The sequence below is a fragment of the Myotis yumanensis genome, unplaced genomic scaffold (genome assembly GCF_028538775.1).
Source record: "Myotis yumanensis isolate MYYU_CA2020_CCGP unplaced genomic scaffold, mMyoYum1.0.hap1 SCAF_12, whole genome shotgun sequence".
Taxonomy (NCBI): Eukaryota; Metazoa; Chordata; class Mammalia; order Chiroptera; family Vespertilionidae; genus Myotis; species Myotis yumanensis.
In genome coordinates this window covers 58354292-58367234 of record NW_027223763.1, presented here as the reverse complement: position 1 = coordinate 58367234, position 12943 = coordinate 58354292, and the positions used below count along the sequence as shown (strand labels likewise).

Here is a 12943-nt window from a genome sequence, read left to right as displayed (position 1 = left end):
ACAGTGAAAATGGATCAAAATGTTTTAAATATGTATATCCTGTGACATTAAAGGTAGTGCAAAGAGCTTTTGTGTCATGAATTAAATGTATTTTCAATTATTACAAAACATTTTATTTAAATTCTTTATTGTTTAAAGTATTGATTACAAAATACTTGTTGGACAATTTAAATTTTGAAACCACGATCCTTCCTATCTTCCCTGGCCAGTTTTCTCAGTGGTTAGAGCACACCAAAGAGTCACTAGGTCAATTCCTGGTCGGGGCAAGAGCAGGAGGCAACTAATCAATGTGTCTCTCTCCTCCCTATCCCTCCTTTCCTTCCATTCTCTCTAAAATGCAGTGAAAAAAAAAATATCCTCAGGTGAGGATTAAAATAATAATAATAAAAATAAATTTAGAGAAGAGATGGATGACAAGCACTATAAGGATCTCTATGAATAACTGGTACTGGGTTCAAGGTGAAGGTAATGACCAAAAATGTGGAAAATCTAAAGATTCTGGATTTGTGAGCTTTGAAGGGACACAGATACACAGACAGTAGTGGAAGAGTTGAACATGAAAGAGCTTAATGGAAAACAAGTTTATGTTTCTTAAACTTAATTAAAAAGTATAACAGAAGACAGAACTCAAGTGCAAGGTTGAACACAAGAAACAGAATCTCTGGATAACGAGACATTAACTCTCAGGTGTGAAATCTTGATGAGGTGATTGATGAGGAACATCTCCGGAAAGCACGCCCTTCAGTCAGCCTACAAGCATGATGGAGGAGAGGGACAGCAAAGGGTTTAGGTCTGTAGGTCCCTCTTGCTTTAGAAGTAGTCTAATGAGTAATATAAATGTGGCCAGCTAGCCACTGTACACAGCATTTATTCAACATGAAGAAGTACATTGGAATCACTTCCGTGAGCAGTAAACACAAAGAATGAGAAGGGTGAAAGCTGCGCCCCGCTCTGAACTCAATTCCTACCGGACACCTCCCCTTTGGGTTACTTTATTACTCAGATGCACAACCAGGTCTGACTGTGCTCTCCCCAGCCACGCTGCCCGACTGGCACCAAGTCCTCACAGGACATCCCAGGTGCCAGAACTCATCCCTTCCAGAGTGTCTGACACTGCCCACCAGCTGCACTTAGAACCCCACTCAGGGCTTTGGATCCATAAATCAGGTCAAAGAGCACAGAGCTAGCATAGCACAGACAAATCCCACAATGTGTACTGCATGCATCTGCAATCCTCAAAAACAACTTCATCAACAACTTCAGATTCCCATGGAGCTGGCTGATGTGCCAGATGAGGGCATGTCATTGTGTCTGTAGGCACTGACCTTCCACAGGCACAGAAACAGATGAAGGGTGAAGTGTAACCACTCTACTCTCACTGGTAAAAATCACTGAGACTCATAATTCAAAACCTCTTCATAGTTCTACAGTCTCTACATTCCAAGGTTAATGAAGCCGTCACTGTACTACCAAGTTAAGAAGCTGCTCAGAAAGTAAACAACTTCACTGTTTAAAATTGATCAGGAACAAAACAACAGCAAAAAACATGGCTCACCAGAGAAAAATACCTAATTCCAAAAAAATCTAAACATTGTAGGAAAAAACCTGTAAAATATAAAGTGTATTTTTAAAAAATATATGGAACATGACACATATTTAGAAAAGACTGACTCAGCAAAGTAGACTTACAATGTATATGAGTGTGTATTTATGTTGGATTATGTGCATACACATAAACTCATCCTATATAAGGCTAATATGCAAATTATCCCCTGGAGAGTTCGACCAACCAGGAGTTCGACCATTTGCTATGACATGCACTGACCACCAGGGGGTGTCGCAGAATGACGGAAGGCCCCAGCCAGCAGCTGGAAGGCCCCAATCGGCCCTGATTGCTGGCCAGGCCTAAGGACCCTATCTGTGCATAAATTTCGTGCACCAGGCCTCAAGTAATCATATATAAATTAATGTGTTATAGTCACAAGGAAAGCAAAGACTTCTCACTTCATACCAATACCTTCTTCTACATTGTTGGTACATTGCTGGACTACAATTCCCAGCCTCCTCCCTTCTTCTGTTGCACTTACATCTATTACAGTTGGGTCATATTACGAGTTCCAGCCAACTGAGCACAAACAAAAGTGATTGTTCCAGTTATTAGTTTTCCGTTGCTGCATAACAAATTACCACCAATTTAGCAGTTTAAAACAATAGCCATCTATTAGCTCACAGTTCTACAGGTCAGAAGTCTGGGCCAGCTTGACTGGATTATCTGCTTAGCATCTCACGAGGCAAAAATCAAGGTTATGAGCTAGACTGGGCTTCTATCTGCAAGCTCTAGGGAAGAATTCCTTTCCATCTGGTTGTTGGCAGAATCCATTTCTTTAAGGCTGTGGGTCTAGGATCTCTGATTCCCAGCTGGTTGTCATCCAAGAGCTATTCCCTGCTCCTAGAGGCTGAGTGCATTCCTTCCTACATGGCCCCCTCCACCTTTAAACAGCAGCGGCATGTCCAGTCTTTCTCATACTTCCAATCTCTTTGACTTGCCCTTCTGGTACCAGCCAGAGAAAATGCTCTGCTTTTTAAGCGCTCATGTGATTAGAGCAAGCCCAACCATAAAATTCTCCCTTTTGCTATGAAAGGTAACAATTTGGGAGTGACATCTTTTCATAGGGACAGGCTGACCCACACTCAGAGGGGAGAGGACTACACAGGAGGGAGGGTCATTGGGGGCCTAAGCTTTCTGCCCAGCACCCTCCTCTTCCAGGCCTGGCCCATGAAAATCTCCCATTCTTGTTCCAGTATACTCATTCCCTATGGCAACCTTAAAATGTGTATGTTAAAGATAGTGGAACCGTAATCATCCTGGATCCATGAAGCAGATAGGAAATGTGAATGAAACAAGCATTGAGCAACAAAGATCCATTAAAATTTCCTGGTTAAACTAAAGCATTAGGCCCTCTTGCAAAGTTGATATTAACACAACCAAACCAACTGGTTGAAAATTAGATCGAAAGAAGAACTTCCATTGTGGTAACTGGCAAATGGAACTGACCAGAAGAAAACAGTTCATAAGTGTTCTAAGGTTTTGAAATAATTTTATTGCCCACGTCATCCATATTCTGGAACACTATATTCTGAACTTAAAGTTGTACTAAATGTATAATCTTCATAAATAGTAAAGTTATTCCTGAAGCATCAGGCTTAGATGATGTTAGTAGTGTTTGAATGTATTTGTTGGTAGTCTGCAAAACCACGTGACAGGTGTCACAGCCATGATGTTTCAACAGGTAGACTTATAGCACTCCTCTGAGTCTTTATTACCCACTAGAGGCCCAGTGCACGAAATCTGTGCACTGGGGGAGGGGGGGGGTGTGAAGGGAGTCCCTCAGCCCGGCCTGCGCCCTCTCGCAGTCTGGGACTCCTCAGGGGATGTCCCGTGGGGAGTGGGCCTAAGCCGGCAGTCGGACATCCCCCTTGCAGTCTGGGACCCCTCGCTCCTTACTGCCCGACTCGCTGCTCCTTAGCACTGCCATGAAGGTGGGAAAGGCTCCTGCCACCGCCTCTGCACTCACCAGCTATGAGCCCAGCTTCCACAGGGGGAGCGCACTGACCTCCTGCATTGAGTGTCTGCCCCCTGGTGGTCAGTGCGCATCATAGTGACCAGTGGTTCTGGTCATTCCGCCCTTAGGGTCGCTTAGGCGTTTATTTTATAGATTACAGACCATATAAAGCCTCAAGCATTTGGGCTTCAAAATGATTAGGGAAATAAATAAAATCTAAACCCCCAAACTGAGAAAGGTTGTACTGTAAATTTTTAAAAAATATATTTTTATTAATTTCAGAAAGGAAGGGAGAGGGGGAGAAAGAGAGAGAGAAACATCAATGATGAGAATCATTAACTGACTGCTTCCTGCATACCCCCTACTGGGGATTGAGCCTGCAACCAGGACATGTGCCCTGACCTGGAATCAAACCGTGACCTCCTGGTTCATAGGTCAATGCTCAACCACTGAGTCATGCTGGCCGGGCTACTGTAAAATTTTATATTTTGCTGACTGCTGCCTTAACATGCCCCACACAAGCTGTACGCACCTACCCAGGTGAACAAGTACACCAGTGTGATAGATGACCCATCCCCTTTCTTGCTGCCCCTGACCATGACCTAATAACATTCAAATGCACCAAGGAAATCCCCCTCTAGCCTTCTCTGTGCACTCCAACCTCAACTCCAATAGAGGCACTTGCCTGGAGTCCCATGCTCTCTCTTGGCTCCTCACCTGCTTGGTTGAGCCTGCTCCCCGGGCCCTCTCCCCACTGGCAATAATCTGTTTTCCTGTACCTTTCTGGGTCCCCTCTTGTGGACACACCTGACTGATTATCACACCTAAGATCACAGAGCAAGGGCACAAAGGATCAAAAGAAAAGAAAGGGGGAAAGGGAGAGGAAGTCAAGGAAATCCTTTGGTTTCTGACCCCCAGTATCTTGCCCGTCTGGCCTTAACTTCCGAAGGCCTGCTCGTTCTGAGGAACCCTGAAGCTGTCCTTAAACTCCCCCTCACCTGCTCCTCATTACGGTGCCCCCTCCTTCCGAAAGTGCATGTTAGACCCCTCCCTTTTATGAAAGACCCACTCTAGCACCTGTTTTCACAACCACAAGAAATCCAAAGAGGATTTTCACTTTTATGAAAAAAGGCAAAAAGTGAATTCAGCATTTAGTGAGCCTGATAGAGGCAGCCGTGCCCCAGCAGCGACAGTGGCCCACCAAGCAGCCTCCCTGAGAAGCCCCCTCAGCACCCGAGCATCCAGCCGCCGGAGCTTGCCCTGTGTCTGTGAGCACCTGCGCTTTATCTCCATTTATTCTGTGCCTCCATCAGCAAGATGTGTCCCAGGGTATCAGAAGAACCCAAGAGAGCTCTAGGGTGTTAGGCTTAGCGTAAAATGACTCAATTAAGCCTTTGGGTTGTGGTGAATGAAATGAAACATGTGCATGCCTTGAAATGTGGGGGTAGAAACCCTCAAACATGATTCCATATAAATGAATGGCAATAGCTTCTTTGCTTTACACCATTTCTGCTTATGAAAGTCTTCATGGGAACACTCTACTTTCAGGAAATACAGTGGGGAAACCTGTATTCATCTATCAATGAGTCTTTTTTAAAATACTGTTCACAGTAATACAGATGTCCCCCAATTTCCCCCCCCCCCCCACCCCTCAAAGCTCCCCTCCTCCCAGCCCCCGCCCCAGCCCAGGCCTTCACCACACTATTGTCTGTGTCCATGAGTTATGCATATGTTATTTGGTTAATCTTTTCCTATCTCCCCCTCACTCCTACCTCGGAGATGTGTAGGTCTGTTCCATGCCTCTGAACCTGTCTTGTTAATCAGTTTTATTACGTTCATTAGATTCCACGTGTAAGTGAGATCATGTGATATTTGTCTTTCTTTGACTGGCTTATTTCACTCAGCATATTATTCTCCAGGTCCCTCCATGCTGTCGCAAAGGGTAAGAAATTCTTCTTTTTTAGCTGCATAGTATTCCAGTATATAAATGTACCAACGCCTTTTTATCCACACATCTTCTGATGGGCACTTGGGCTACTTCCAGATCTTCATAGAGGTGCATATATCCTTTCAGATTTCTTAGGATATATTCCTAGAAGTGGGATCACTGGGTCAAACGGCAGTTCCATTTTTAGCTTTTTGAGGAAACTCCATACTGTTTTCCACAGTGGCTGCACCAGTCTGCATTCCCACCAGCAGGGTACTAGGGTCTTGCCCTTCTCTGTCATTTTCTCAAGCTCCTCCTACTCTAAAGAAAGCCCTGGGGTTGCCTGATGCCCTGGGAATCTGTATGTAGCACAAGAGGCTTGGCAAAATGGAATCTGCTCTGCAAACATAAGCTCCCCCCCCCCCCCCGCCCCCGATTACATTTCTCCTCAAAATAGAAAATATTACCAGCCAGGTCTTGCCATTTTCAATAATATCTCTAATTAATTTGGGGGATACTTTATATTTTACAAGTAAATTGAAACTAAAATTCATATAAACTCAACTTAAAACATTGAAGAATCACGGGGGGGGGGGGGGCTTGCAAATATATAACTATATCAACAACAAAAACTTTGATCAAAAAGAATCTCAGTCTCAAAGGAAATTATTTCCTGTTGCAAGTTTCATTCCAAACAAGGTACATGTCCACTAGCCACGTGTATGAGAAAGATCGAGCTCATTAACAACTTTTTTAAAAACACGGTTCCAGTTATCCTTCTTCTGCAAGAATGGCACTCTCACAAACATTATCTAAGTCGATCCTGACACCTCTGGATGGATTTTTAAATATTTGATCGCCCCTCAGAGGAGGCTGCATTTTGAAAACACAAAATTTTAAATATGATAAAGGTTGAAGAAATTAGTTAAGACAGAAAGGCACAGAATACCAGTGTAATTAAATGTTTCCAGTTAAAGAATATGAGTGTGACAATAATCACATACCAGACTACATCATAATACACAACCTAACCAAATGAGTTTCATCACTAAAAACAAAATCAGGAGACAAAGTCTACAATCAGTACATATCCTATCCAAACTCAGTGAAAGAAGAAATCACATTATTTACAAACTGAATTATCCTTTTAAATGTTGAATCAAATACAATAGTTAAAACACTTGTGAATCCTTTTATGCAAATAATGAGTCTTATAGCTTGAATTATTGCCCCCCCCAAAAAAAAAAATTCACATGTTGAGTTTTATCCCCTAGTACCTCAGAATGTAACCTTATTTGGAAATAAAGTCATTGCAGATCTAATTACTTAAGATGAAGTCATACTGAAGTAGGGCCCCAATCCAATATGATTGGTGTCCATAGAAAAAGAGGAAATTAGGACACAGAGAGACAGAGGAGAATGCTGTGAACACGAAGGCAGAGATCTGGGTGAGGGGTCTACAGGCATACCTTGGAGCTACGGTGGGTTCAGTTCCAGACCATCACAATAAAGCAAGTGTCACAATAAAGCGAGCAGTAATATTTCTGCATGGAGAGTCAGTCCTTCAATTTACAAAAAAAACACAGCATCTGTGAAGCTCACTAGAGTGAAGCACAGTGAAACGAGGAATGCCCATGCAGGCCAAGAAACGCCAAAGATGGCCACCAAAACAGCAGAAGCCAGAAGAGAGGCCTGGAACATATGCTCGCCCAGTGCCTGCAGAGGGAGCTTGGCCCTACCCACCCCTGGACCTCGGCCTTCCAGTCTGCAGAAGTACAAGACAATACATGTCTGTTGTTAAGGCACTAAGTTTGTGATACTTTGTTTTGTAGCTCTAGCAAACGAATATAATGACCTGATAAATTTTACTCTGTAAAAGACTTTCACGTGTTACTATAAAGCAAGTTACATCCACATCAGTGCCTGATAAAGTAAAAAAAAATTATATATACTTTGTAAGAACAGTCTGTTACTAATCTACTACCAGTGTAAAACAAGTGAAAAACAATATTGCCATTACTCTTGCTAAAATGAAATCTCAATATGAATAAAACACTAAAAGTAGAATAATACCAGTACATGCTTATTTTCCTTATTTTACAGGAATAAACAGAGAGTACCTTATTTATTCTAACTGCATGGTAAATTAAAACCTTATAAAAGTAAAGTAATAAAGTTTATTGAAGTAAAAAGATGATCAATTTTTGCTATTTTAACATGTTCTTCTACTGTAGTAAAATTTATCTGGCAAAAGCAGCTTTTCACCTCCAAATAGTTGAGATATTGAAAAGAATTGTCAGCAACAAGATAGAAATAGTTCTAAACCAAGAGAATAGTTATGACACATCTAATCAGATATTTCAAATCAGTGGGCAAACATTAAACATGCACTACTTTTTTTCATACAAATATCACCCCTCCCTCACATAAGCAAACACACAGACACAGCAGAAACAAGAGGGACCTTCCACTTAGAAACACAGACTATCTAATCCAGCAAATCTGTTCTAAAATGGAAATAATTGTATGTCTAAAGCTTCCTTTGTAGATAAGATCAGGTTCAGGAGCTGTGTAGGGAAAATGGGGACTATGGCTATTTCCCCTAACATCTTTGTCACATGCAAACATTAGTGCTGGCTTTACACACCCTTCAAAATACACATACATGCACAGGGAGAATAACCTTTGCCTTGGGCTCTCTAAGATTGTGCTACATTAAGCAATGGATAAGAGCCTGTGTGTTGCTCCAGCTTTAAAATGAAAGGCTTTTCAGTAAAAAGCAGCAAATGATGTGGAGATTCTGCATCTGGATTCGGTGTGATAAACACTAATCTTACCACAGGCAGACATCCTCCAAGAATCTAAGAAGTTCTTTCACGTCACAATTTCAATTTTGTATTCAGAACATTGAAAGCTACATATAACTTCAGGATTTGGCTAAAATGGAGCCTTCTGATTATTTCTGTTACTGAAGCAAAACTAAAGAAAAAAAGTCTAGCTTCTATAATCTCCTCATGCTCATTCTTGCCAATAGAAGGGACAGTATGTTAACCTAATAAAATTATCCTTAATATTAACAGCATTTATGATCACTTTGTGTGTGTGTGTTCTACAAACTCGCCCATGTTCACATCAATTCTAAGAAATTGATATTATCCTCATTTTAGCAAGGACAGATTCAGAAGTTAAAGAACTTGCTCAAGGTCATAGACAGCAGAGGAGGGGTCAAGACAGCCGTTCCCACCCTAAAGCCAAGGTTCTTAATTGCCTTTAGAGCACCAAGATTTGCAAAAGGAAGTCCTCAGAATCAACGTGGGGGGGGGGGGGGAGAATGTGGGGTTGGTAAATCTGGTGCTGAGGTCTGCCCTAGAGAAGTGACAAATACCTGAACTAAAACAGGTCAGTGACATCAAAGACATCCTGCCTGCGACCTTACGGGAGGCAGACCTTACGGGTGGCACCTACGCTGGGTCTGTAAATCTGAGGGGATCTGAAGCATAAAGTTGTGAGAGGCCTTCCAAGTGACACCAACAACACACTTATATCCACACACAGTTCTGGCAGAGAGGTCACAGAAAGGTCCAATTTGAAAAGCAAAAATGGTGACATTGATGGGCACTTTTACTAAAACGGTCTCAGTTTCTTTGATTTCCCAAATGGACCAAAATAACCAGTTCTATAAAGGCAAGGTGAGTCCGTGGTGACAGAGATGGCACGTGGGTGCACACAAGAGGGATTTCGTGCTGCATCTGTCACCCTAACTGAACCAAGATTCTATCAAACACAACCCTCACCTTGCCTGGATGTGGTTTCTAGCAGGACTGCTACTGTAGTTGCCTGGGGAAAACCTCACTACTTCTGAGGAATTACCAGAAAGCTCAGCATTAATTAAAGCTAATCTATGAAAACAAGATGTAAGGCTAAATTATGAGGGATATTTAAACAAATCAACAAAGCCCTTAGCTAAAGATCCCTTAAACAACAACTGTTTCTGGATTGTAAAAAAAGAGTACTCATCCTCATTATGTAAGATATAGGTCACACTATAAGCATTCACGCATTTTTCCCTACATAACATCCTCCCACCAAGCCCACTGAGATGTCAATCATTAGCATCTGAATTAATGTTTCACAATAATCACAGCTTATCAAACCCACAGACAAAGATAGCCACATCCGGGATGTAAAAGGCTCACTAAAAAATTACTGTTAAATATATGATGAGTTGGTTAAGGCAGCGACACCCTTGGGAATTTTTTAAAGGCATGCAGACTGCTGGTCAAGCCTTGGCTTGAACGGAGTTTTGACCACCAAGTTCCCCAAGGAAAAGTTGATGCATGAGCTTCCAGAAGGCAGCCCCGTCCTCGCCTTCCTCTGAGCCCTGGGAGGAGTGATTCAGAGACCGGGGAGGAGCACCGACCGCGGACATCCCCGCAGCCACCCTGGGCGCGGGCCACCGTTCGTGCCAGCACATCCCAGGACAATCGGGGGCACCGACAGACACCGCAAGGTCACCGGGGAAAACGGGCGACTTTACATAATCCCCCACCGCGAGGCACCTGCGCGCCCGGGCGATGGTGCAGCGGGTCCCCTCCCGCTCGTCCCCGCACTGGGCGGTGCGGAGGCGGGACGCCGGGCACTCACGGGCGGCCGGAGCGCCGCACTGAGCCGGGGGTGGGGAATGGAGGGCGGGCTCCCAGTCCCAGATGCGGCGGCGGGCGGGCTATGCGGGCGCAGCGGGGAGAGCGGGGTCCCGCGCCCCCGGCCCCCTGCCAGCGCCCAGCGCGCCCCTCGCGGCTCCGCCCGGGACCGCCCCGCCGCGCACCTGCCCCGCGCCTTACCTGCGTGGCTTTATGGAATTGCTTCTTCAGCCCGGCCACCGACATGGTGCTGGAGGGCGCGCGGGTGCGGGTGCGGGTGCGGGAAGGAGGCGGCGGCGGAGCGGAGCAACAGGGCCGAGCGGGGCGGCGCGCTCCCGGCCGCCGCTCGTCGTGCAGCCGCGGGGCTGTGGGCGCTGGGGCGCGGAGCGGCGCGGGACGCGGGCTCGTGCGGATAGACACACTGACGTCAGGGGCGGGTGATGCGGCCTCTTAAAGGGGACGCGGGAAGCCCCGCCCCGGGCGCGGGGCTGGCGGACAGGTGCCGCGGCCGAGCTACCTGGGCGCGGGCGCCCTACACGTGGACCCGGCTCCGCGGAACTCGTGGGCCCGCTGCCTGGTCAGAAGGCCTGCGCGCGCGGTTCGTGGCCCCGCGGACTGTGGGCCGTCCCTGCGCTCCGATGGCCCAGGCAGCAGCGGGACTCAGGTGTCCTGCTGGCTCCCAGGTGGCCGCAGCGCGCTGCCCGCCCTTTGAGCCTGGCCCCGGAGGCCTGGGAAGGAGGGGTGGCGCCCCATGGGGATATGAATAAGTCATCGCTGCTACTCTGCCAGGCCCTGCTTGGCTGCCCGCAGCAAACACTTCTCTGCCCTGGTTTCGGTGCCCCTTAAACCTGCGTACCTTGGGAAAAACCACCCACCCTTCTTTAGTATTTATTTTGATCTGATACAATGTAAAGACTTAAAAAGAACAAAATTCTTAAAAATCCTTACAATTGGGTAAATAAAATTGAAGTGGGCTATTACTACAGTAATCGCACTTAAACCTCTGTTTACAGCTATGAAAAGGCCCGAATGTGAACTTGGATTTCACTTACGATAGTGGGTTGCAGATTGCCAATCCAAAACAAGCACTATTCTAACGTGAGCAAGCGTGATGCTGAGTTATACAAATACTGCACGTGTCACAAAGTACAGATGGCCGGGCTCAAGCGGAACTCTGATCGAATTCGATGAATTGGTAGTGGAACAGCACTAGATGTGTTCTAATTTCTGAGAATTAGCCACTTCCTCTGGCTCTTCTAGGACCGAGGAGCACATAGGAACGGACTTGAATGCTGTCCCCAGTTAGGGATGAAAGTTACAAGGAGAGGACAGAGTGACAGAAGGCGAGGTGAGAGACATGGCCAAGGAAGAACAGGTGCAGCATGGGTACTAGGAATCCCTTTCATTCCTCCCCCACCCCTGCTGCTTGAACAGAACCGCAGGCCTCACCTCCACCCCTCCGCAGGCTGCGTGGGCACAGGGTGAACATCTGATAGAAGGGCATCCTGTCTGCAAGCTGGGGTACCAATCATGTCCTGGTATTGTAAACTAAAACACATCAAAGCAGAGGCCAGCTGATCGTGGTGGATAAGGAACCAGTAAGAAGAGCACGTGGACTTGTGAGCCAGTTCCCAGAGAGAAGCAGACGAAATGAGGAAACCTCGAACGTCCCTTCCAGATACATACATAGTAGAAGTGCACGTTCCAAACACCTTGTGTGTGTGTATGTGTGTGTGTGTGTGTGTGTGTGTGTTAAGTGGGGACACAGTGATGCGTTTTTACTCATGGGTTAGGAAGGAAAGTGATGATCACTTCTTGCAGAGAATGTAACTGTTGGTATGAGATGCAACAACGCTTCCGCTTCCCTCTGCGACAGAGTCTTCTAAATAGCCGTGCTCCATCCACCAGAATCCAGAGTGAGGACCAAGCAGGGCAAAGTCACCAGCTGATGTTCAACAGACGTTTAGCATGAGTGAGAAATAAACCTTGGGGAATTTGAATCTACTGAGTCTGGAGTTGTTACTGTGGCAACACTAGTCTACCCTGACATGCATGCCCATTTCCCAGACCAGGCAGGGACATTCTCCAGTGCCCACATGCATTTTGTTTTTGTCATTAGATGAAGTTGCCTGTTTTATTCTTACAAAAGCCTCGCTGATGTTGGGGGAGACTCTGCCCCAGGCCTGAGGGCCAAAGGGAATGGTGTCTCCGCGCACAGACCGTACCCTGAGCTTTGACCCTGCATTTGCCTTACCAGCTGGAGAGGGTGAAGAGTTAGCTCTGGTGATCCATTCTAAAGGAATGTGTCTCAGAGAAACACCAGCCAGGGAAAGATGCAAGTCCTGCCAAGAGGTAGGTGGGGCTACTGAGCCGTCAGAATCTAGGTCCTAGATTCTAGGACAAACCATTAGAGTCACCTGTCAGAGGCCCCATGAGGTGGTGCACCCAGAGCACACTTACTCACTGTAAGGCCCACCATGGTGAGTCCCAGATTCCTGATGTGAGGGAACTCTGCAAGCCTCTGGGCTTACTGCATGAATGGGTGGGGCTCTAGGCTAGAGAGATTCAGGGGTGTAAGGATGACTGCCTTTATACTCTGACAGCTTGGTGATGCCTGTGTATACACACACACACACACACACTCACACACACACACACACACACACTCACACACAAGACTGCTGTAAAATGCTAATAATGATGTGCAGCTGGAGCAGTTCTTAAACTCCAGTGCATCCGGCTCCCTGGAGGATGTGTTAAAGCACAAACTGCTGGGGCACATCCCTGTTTCTGATGGACCAGGTCTGGGTGAA

The 12943-nt window shown here is 45.9% G+C and overlaps 1 protein-coding gene across 1 annotated transcript in view; it reads right to left on the bottom strand.

Moving 5' to 3' along the window:
- Nucleotides 1–10495, bottom strand: part of SH3GL2 (SH3 domain containing GRB2 like 2, endophilin A1) — a 194583-nt gene extending 184088 nt beyond the window's left edge. Inside the window, exon 1 of the mRNA XM_070431722.1 lies at nucleotides 10332–10495. Within this exon, the coding sequence (XP_070287823.1) occupies nucleotides 10332–10376 (45 nt within the window). The 5' untranslated portion in view covers nucleotides 10377–10495. The remainder of the gene's footprint in view (nucleotides 1–10331) is intronic.
- Nucleotides 10496–12943: the final 2448 nt, after the last annotated feature.